Raw genomic sequence first — 8,241 nt, 5'->3', positions numbered from 1 at the left:
TAAATGAAATTTAATAATTTATTTGGAAATTTCAATTGCCAACGATTTCTCAAGCAAATGCAAAACAACTAATCACTCATGAAAATGCAAATATTCCTTTTGGCTTTTACAACAAACATTGGAGAAACATTGAAATGAATGTTCTTTAACACGACATTGTAGCTACTGCTGCAAGTAGAGCAACTCCAAAGGACACCAAGGTTGTCCCATGAATGATGGCACCAGAGCTGTCCTTGGCTGCCTGAGCCTGGTCATCATCTTCTGTTGAAGAGTTGTCCTTTTCAGCTTTAGGTGCCTTGGCCACAGCTGGAGCTGGAGCTATACTCTTGGGCTTAGAGAAGTCGAGAGGAATGAGGACCTTGTCCACATGATATATTGCAAGTGTCTTGTCTGTGTACACAATGCCTGTGAGTGTGGCATTCACCACCCCAGTTGAAATGTTCACACTGTTACCATATGCTGTCACGTTTAGTTGATACCCCGTGGGGCTGTCACTGGCCAGTGTCAGCACAGGGTTGCTCAGAGCGTCAAAGTTTGAGCTGGAGACATAAACGGGGAGGACATGATATTGTATCAATGCTTTTTGTTGTCTGTCTCCAATGGAGTTGAAGTACCCTGCTTTCAGTTCTGAAAAGGCACCATCATCGGGTGCAAGGATGGTTAAGCCTCCATTCTTTGAGGTCACAAGGTGTGCATTCACTTGGTTGATGATTTGGGTGGTTTTCAGCAACCGGATTAGTGTGTTGAATGACTTGGCCTTCCTCAGGATCTTCACGATGTCTTGGCTGCCAGAAGTATCACCTGAAGAGGGTGACTGGGGTAATGCCGGGACTAATGGCTTTGCGGGTGCAGGAGCCGGTGCAGCTGGGGCAGGTTTTGCTGGAGCAGGTTTTTCTGGGGCTTTAGGGGCTGCAGCTGGGGACTGAGCTAAAGTGGTGATTGAGAAAATGGGGACAAGTAGTAGGAGTGAGAAGAAGAGAGTTTGTTTAATCTTCATGTTGGAAATTGAAGGTTGTGTCCTTTGGTACTAAATTGCAATGAACTGGAAGTTGCAATGACAAAGAATGTTTTGATATGTGCGCTTATATAGTTGGCAAGTGAATGGTAGCTAGGTACAAAGTTTAGTTGTAAAATAAGCTAAGGTTGTGTGTTGTGGGGTTATCTTTTCTCTTTCTCTATCTGTCTGGAAGATTAAGGTGGTATATCAAGACAGATAAAGTTGATTGATAAGTGGATTGGGTGCTGTATGCCCAGAGCTTTTGGTTGGAGATGCAAGGAAAATTGAATGAAAAGTGAGATCTGAATTAGTTGTGCACTGATGAGGTATGCACAGTAGTGAAGAAAAAGGAAGCACTCCCTCTTATGATTCAGGTAAGGTGATGTGACATCAAATCAATCACGATTAAGTTGTGGGAACTGACATTTTTATCATTTGATACGAGTAATCATTCAAAAGCCAAGTTGGGAAAATTGATAAATGCCTCGCATCCCAACTCGAACAAACAAAGGCAAAGTCATTTTATTGCTGCAGTGTGGAGAAAAACAAACGAGATTGAAGCCAGGTTCCTTAATCACATAATATTCTTTTATGGCTTACTTATTTTCTTCCGTCTTAACAATCCCTCAACACAACATTATGGTGTGAATAGCATGCTCTCTAGTATGATGAGATAGAAATCAATCTTATGTTTACCATAGTAAATTATTATAAAAGGAAGTTTAATATTTTTAACTATTGAAGAAGCGAAGGTACGATACAAAAAGAGATTAATTATAATATAATATTTTTAAATAAATGAAAACTTTTTGTAAAATTTTAAAAGAACTGGATTATTAATGTAATTTAAGAAAATTCAAAAGGTATGAATGTAAATTATTTTAAATTATTCAATATTTGCTTCTTAAACTATTTGAGAATTTTTCAATTAGGTCTCTATACTAAACTTTTAATTATGCGCCTAACCTAAACAACTAGGTATACGAGTTTAGTTTAGGGTGGCCTAAAACTGTTAAAAATATTAATATATAATAACTTTAAAAAACTTAAAAGAATTCAATAAAAAAATTAACAAGATATTTTGGTTGATACCTACGTAAAAAATCTCAAATAATTGACAGACTAATTAAATAATGTAACCTCTATTTTATAATAATAATAACTTATAATTTATGAGATTGAATGGAAGACAAATAATAAATTATTTTATTATTAATTCTATTTTACGAAGGATTCCTTAATATTTCAGTCAAAATTAACATTAATTTTCTAAATAATAATCTAATATTTTTTTTATAAGCGGAATTTACAGGAGGTAGTAATTGAAAAGACCGAAAAAGAAAATAATAGTAATTAATGATAGCGAAAATAAATTGAAGAGGTGAGGGGAAGGCCGAAAAAACAAAAAGCAGAATATGATTATACCACACCTTTATAAAAAATCCAAAATAATTAAACAAATAAGAAAAAAAGAAGAAGCACAAGACAATACAGTCACGTAATTTTCATTTGGATTTCTTTTCGCGTTTCGTTTCGTTTCTCCATTCCCCTCCTTTCTTTCTCTGCTTTCGAACGTTCTCTCTCTGTCTCTCTCGTTAGGGCAAAACCATGAACGTCTTCAGGCTCGCCGGTGACATGACCCATCTTCTCAGCATTCTCCTCCTTCTCCTCAAAATCTACGCCACCAAATCTTGCTCAGGTCACTCTTCATTCTAATTCTTTTATTTTCTTCCGCTTCCCCCAAAATTCGGACTAATTTGCGTTCTATTTTCAAATGTCGGTTTGCGACTTCACTCCCTTAGTCACATCCCTTCGCCAACCAAAAATTCAGGATCAATTCTATAACTATTTCATTTTCATTATTTCGCTTATTTATTCGAACTGTTATTTTTTTCGGTTTCAGGGGTTTCTCGCAAGACTCAAGAACTGTACGCGATTGTGTTCATCTTTCGTTATTTGGATCTGTTCACGGACTTCATCTCCGTTTACAACACCTTCATGAAGGTGGTCTTCATTGCCAGCTCCTTAGCCATTGTTTGGTGCATGCGTTTCCACCCGGTGGTCCGGAGAAGTTACGATAGGGAACTCGACACTTTTCGCTATTTTTTCCTTGTTGGGGCCAGCTTTGCTTTGGCACTTATCTGGCACGAAAAGTTCTCCGTTCAAGAGGTCCGTTACTACTTTTTAATTCACTCCCCCTTTCGTACCTCGTATTCTCTTTTATCCTGTTAGGTAGATGCTAGTTTCTAATAATTCATTTTCAATATTATCTTCTTTTTTTGAAGTTTTGCATTGTGAATGTGTTCTGTAAGAAGAGTCTACTGGCATAGATTGGCTTTTTGTTAGTTATGCTTAGCCTGTCATCTTCTGTATTTGAGTTGTGGGGTTTTACGGTTTTCCATTTGTGATGTATTTCTGATCTTTAATCGTTGTGCATTTTCCCAAATGTTTACTTCTTTAGAAGAAGGCCATTGGAAGATGTGTTGTGCATTGGTGTACATCTGCTTGACTAGATAGATGATTGATTTGCCTGGTTCCAGTGACCAGGTTTAGATAAGCAGGAAAGTTATGGTTGTGTTCATGAACGAAGGTACACCCTTCTTGTGTTTTGGGTACTGTAGTTATATGATCTGAAATTTTACACCATTTTTTTACTGCTCAGAAATCTTATAAGTATGAGTTTTTGTTGATAGAAATGATTCTTTACCCATGGAACCCCATTTTCTATGGTGTTTTTTTAATACATTTTCAGCAGATACGTTTTCACTAATAATTACAAAAAACGCCACTCTGTTCTCAGTTCATTTCCTATTTTGAGAAGGAAATTCAAATGGTGAAAACAATTTGAAATGCTTGTTTTTTCACTTGAAATTGTGAAATGTGATCTGAGCGTTGGCAAATTAACCATGCCTTCAATTTGAACGTAACTATGCACTATAAAAATGGCTTACAAAGAGTGGTGGTTCATTGGATACTATAGTCTTTTCGATTGAGGAATTATTACCATTATGGCTCAACTTGAGTGCGGCAAGTGGAAGAATGCAGCTACCATGTTCCAGTGCTCACTGCTTGCTTACCATTAAATTAGAATGGTACTTGAATTGGATCTTTTGAAACCATTGCTATACATGTATTATCTAGAATCTCCCAGATTCCTTTAAACATTGAGATTCGGTTTAGGTTTTGATTGTATTCATCTTCTTCCCTCATTTGCATAATTATCTTTGAATACCTGAACATTAGTTTCTTGAAACTTTTGTTTATTTGTGCTTACTAAAGCTTCAATAGATTGTATTCAATACAACTCAAGGTTTCAATATTTCATTGGAGAGTGTTGAGTTTACTGTCATGGATGGAATCTGAAGGTATTTCCAAACTTTTCTGAACAGTAAAGCATCAGATCAGAGTATATTTTCCGTCTGAAAAATCATTATTACATCTTTGAAGGCTGTTCTTTCAAAATCAGAAACTCTAGGAAAAGAAAGTTTTAAGATTGAAGTTCTCAATTGTTTCTTTTGTTTTTTGTTTTTAACTTATACTAATTATTTAGTATATAAAAAAAATATTAGAATAGCAGTCATTCCGACTATCCCACTTTTGGGGTCATCCCACTATCTTCTATCTGCTATCCTGCTATCCCATTTTTGGAGTCTGTTGCACTTCTCTGCCATCTAGGAATGACAACTTTGCCCAAATAATGTAACTGGGTTTTGAGTGCTCTTGAGATTTTGGGTGGAAATCTAAAAATTATGTTAGGGACCCAAGTCGTAACATGCTTCACAAGATGACCAAGTTTCACATAGTATTTAAGCTAGCACTTGGGAGAAAAATTCATATTTAAACAATTCAATCCATGCATGTCTTCTTATGGCCCTTGTGCATAATGGTATGGTTGACCTCTGCTTAGTGTGTTATAAAACTTCTGCGGATATCTATTTCCTTTTGGACTCTGTGGCATGTGTAACTGACCGTTCCCTTTATTTTTTCTGCTTAATATTGCAAGAGTTAAAGCAAATCCATCTCAAGATTTCAAATGTTCTTCGTGTCCAAACATACATTGCAATTTAAAAATGGATTGCCAATCTAAAAATTGCTTTTGTGTATTACATATCAGCTTTATAGTAATTCCGTTACACATTGTAAGATCATGAATGATTACACTTTATGTAAATCTGTTAACAGGTTTTCTGGGCATTTTCAATATACTTGGAAGCAGTTGCAATATTGCCCCAGTTGGTTTTGTTGCAAAGAAGTGGAAATGTGGACAATTTGACCGGGCAATATGTATTCTTTCTTGGGTATGCACACTTATGTTGAGTTAGTTCTCTTTTTAAGATCTGCATTTATATTTTGGTATCTTACACTATGTTCTCTTTTATGCTGTTTATTTGCAGATTGTCCTTTTTCTAAGTTCCTGAGATAACTTATAGTGACAATGGTGTATTCCTATTTGCCATCTTGAAATAGCTTAGAAATTAAACTCATCCAAATTGTTGTGTTATATGTTATACATCTATTTTTACATGTTTGTCCTAACTTTTTTCATCGTACCTGATTTGCAAATCCTGTTTATTGGTTTGAATTGTCACTTTTCTACTTATGCATTTTTACTAATTTGTCTCTTGATTTTTGCACAAATACTTGAACAGTTAGCAAGCTGTATAGATTTTTCAATATGAACGTCTCTGAATGTAGTGATTATTTTCAAACTGCAGTGCGTATCGTGCATTTTACATCCTAAACTGGATATATCGCTATCTGACCGAGCCACGATTTACAAGATGGATTGGTAATTAAGGCTGAAAATAAGAACTTCTTTGGGAATTTTATGTTTACATTAGTAATATTCTGACTCTCTTTTTTTACAGCTGGCACCTCAGGTGTTGTTCAGACAGCTTTATATGCCGATTTCTTCTATTATTATTTCATCAGGTAATGTTATTATGAGTTAAGGTCGATTTTATTTCTTATTTTTACTTGGCAAATAGGTAATATGAGGAGTTTTGTTTTACAGTTGGAAGAACAATTCGAAACTGAAGTTGCCTGCCTGATTAATCTTAAGTTTGTTTTTTGGAATTTGGACCCGTGAGGTGAGACCAGTCACTGCCAAATTTTACAGAGCGTGGTTTGGATGATGTTGATTTTGAGAAACGGTATAGACCAACTTCTTCTCCCTGTTCTTAAGTGGGGTAAGTGGGTTTTATTTTTATGGTAGAAGGGTAAACGAACGGTTTTTAACTTCTGATGAATCTAACCATCAAGCAATTCAAGTGTAGGTTAAAATGCAAGTGTTATGTGACGATGTTTTGTATATTGAACTTTCCATTGCATATTACTGTATAGTAGGTTCTGTAAGGTAGGTGATTTTTGTTATGATACGAATGATCCATGGCATAGGTATGGCAAATGTATGATTATTACACTGTAAAATTATACATTTTCTTCTTTTCACGTACGACTAAACCAAAATTCAGACGGATACCGAGACGTGATTGCTTCGTCTATTCTATGCATAATTATACTGTACTTTGTCCCTCGATGAGAAATTTTAGTTAGGCTTATTAATCACATTGTATTATTTCAACTATAAAGTTTCAAAACTATCATCTAGGCTTTTAATTTATCTTTTTTTTAATAAATAGCAGTAGGCAAAATTTGAATGGAAATTTTTTCAAGTTATAAAGAACGTATTAGTTAAAATGGTAAAAACCAAACATTTTTAAAAGTCAAATTGCAATTTTGGTACCTTTATTGTGTCTAGTTTTTCCCCGTTAACTAAAACTTACTTTTAAAGTTTAACAAATTTGATTCATTCGTAATTTTTTGTATTTATAGTGGAGTTTTAATAAATTTGGTATAAGACAACTTTTAAAATTTATAAGTTCGAAATATAATAAAATTTTGATAATTGTAAATTGTAAGATTATGATTTGAAGAGTAAAACTGATAAAATTGTGCTTTGGTTAGTAATTTTTGAAGAGGAAAAGAGTTAAAACCAATTTATTTGAATTAATTTTGAATAATTTACGTTATAAAATGAAGAATTTGATCGACATAAAACTGATTTAGTCATTTCCCGGATTTTTAAACTGCAGTACATTATTAATAAAAAAGTATTTTTAGATTATATTTGATTTATTTCCCACATGTTAAAAGGTGTGCTTTTGAGTCAATAAAATTTATTAAAAAAATATTTTAAATTCAATTCAATAGTCTATTATGATTATTTAACTCGTATTTATATATTCTTATTAAATTGATTGTAATTATTTTAAAATATAAAAACTTACAAGGCTTTTAATTGAACGACTTAACCATGTGGCTTTTAAGAAGCATAGGCAGCAGCGTTAATCCTACTAATCACCAGTGACTTTTCATTTATTATTTCAAAATAATCTTAAGCTTTAGAAATTACATATCATGATTCTTAGTTTTCATTTTATTTACTCTATTATTGTATATCTTTTTCTTTATTATTTGATTCATGTTTTCTTCTTTTTATATGTTGTATATTTCTCTACATTGTAGACGCAATATTCAAAATAATTACAGCTCTACAAAATTTGAAGTGAGATTATTTGTAGTGGAGACTTCTAAATTTTAGAGTTTTTTTAATATAGTTTTTTTTTCATGTTACTGACTTCATGTTTTTATCTTATATCTAATTCATTTTTATTAAATTTTTGGTTTCCTTTTGCTTTTGCAAGTTTTAATTTGCTTTTTTGGAAGATTTTAACTTTTTATTTTCATTCTCATTGAATATATTTCTAAATTTTTCCAATAATCGTTATTTGCATCCATGTATCATATTTCTTTGCTGTTTCTGCATATTTCAATTGCTATATTTTAAAAATTTGTTTCACAAAAGAAGTAAAATGAAATTAGTTACTTCTAATTTTTTACATAATAAATAAATAAATCATGAAAATTTTAAAAAATAGTTGTTAGTTAATTCAAATTGCTGATGTCAATTATTTTTTAGATTAAATAATATAAGTGATAGTTATATTTAATGAAACAGTTTAACAATCAATAAATATTTTTTCATACTAACGAGTGTGATTTATTTGTATTATTAATAAAGATCAATGACTATAAATACATCCAATTGCACGTGGAATAAGTGGATGTCACTTAAATATTTTACAATAAATCTAGAGTATAAAATTAGTAATTTATATATCTAAAAACTTGCTTATTTCTTTGTAGTTATTTCTTTATAGAAATACCTTTTTCATAGCTAA

At 32.6% G+C, this 8,241-nt stretch overlaps 2 protein-coding genes across 2 annotated transcripts; one reads left to right on the top strand and one right to left on the bottom strand.

Moving 5' to 3' along the window:
* LOC137812164 (fasciclin-like arabinogalactan protein 12) lies at positions 1-1,066 on the bottom strand. The gene has a single exon (XM_068614081.1). The coding sequence runs from the start codon at positions 995-997 to the stop codon at positions 146-148; it is 852 nt and encodes a 283-aa protein (XP_068470182.1). The 5' UTR covers positions 998-1,066; the 3' UTR covers positions 1-145.
* A 1,408-nt stretch (positions 1,067-2,474) lies between these two features.
* Positions 2,475-6,452, top strand: LOC137812162 (ER lumen protein-retaining receptor A). The gene is made up of 6 exons (XM_068614080.1): positions 2,475-2,696; positions 2,901-3,166; positions 5,180-5,295; positions 5,713-5,786; positions 5,866-5,929; positions 6,012-6,452. The coding sequence occupies exons 1-6, from the start codon at positions 2,606-2,608 to the stop codon at positions 6,046-6,048; spliced, it is 648 nt and encodes a 215-aa protein (XP_068470181.1). The 5' UTR covers positions 2,475-2,605; the 3' UTR covers positions 6,049-6,452.
* The last annotated feature ends 1,789 nt before the right edge of the window (positions 6,453-8,241 follow it).

Source organism: Phaseolus vulgaris, chromosome 2 (genome assembly GCF_000499845.2).
Source record: "Phaseolus vulgaris cultivar G19833 chromosome 2, P. vulgaris v2.0, whole genome shotgun sequence".
NCBI classification, from domain to species: Eukaryota; Viridiplantae; Streptophyta; class Magnoliopsida; order Fabales; family Fabaceae; genus Phaseolus; species Phaseolus vulgaris.
This window is presented reverse-complemented; position numbering and strand designations above follow the sequence as displayed.

Excerpts from the sequence above, each read along its gene's own strand:
- LOC137812164 (XM_068614081.1), bottom strand. The coding sequence starts at position 997 with ATGAAGATTAAACAAACTCTCTTCTTCTCACTCCTACTACTTGTCCCC.
- LOC137812162 (XM_068614080.1), top strand. The coding sequence starts at position 2,606 with ATGAACGTCTTCAGGCTCGCCGGTGACATGACCCATCTTCTCAGCATT. Across the intron at positions 5,296-5,712 it reads CAATATGTATTCTTTCTTGG|TGCGTATCGTGCATTTTACA; the intron begins GTATGCACACTT and ends TTCAAACTGCAG. Across the intron at positions 5,930-6,011 it reads TTCTATTATTATTTCATCAG|TTGGAAGAACAATTCGAAAC; the intron begins GTAATGTTATTA and ends TTTGTTTTACAG.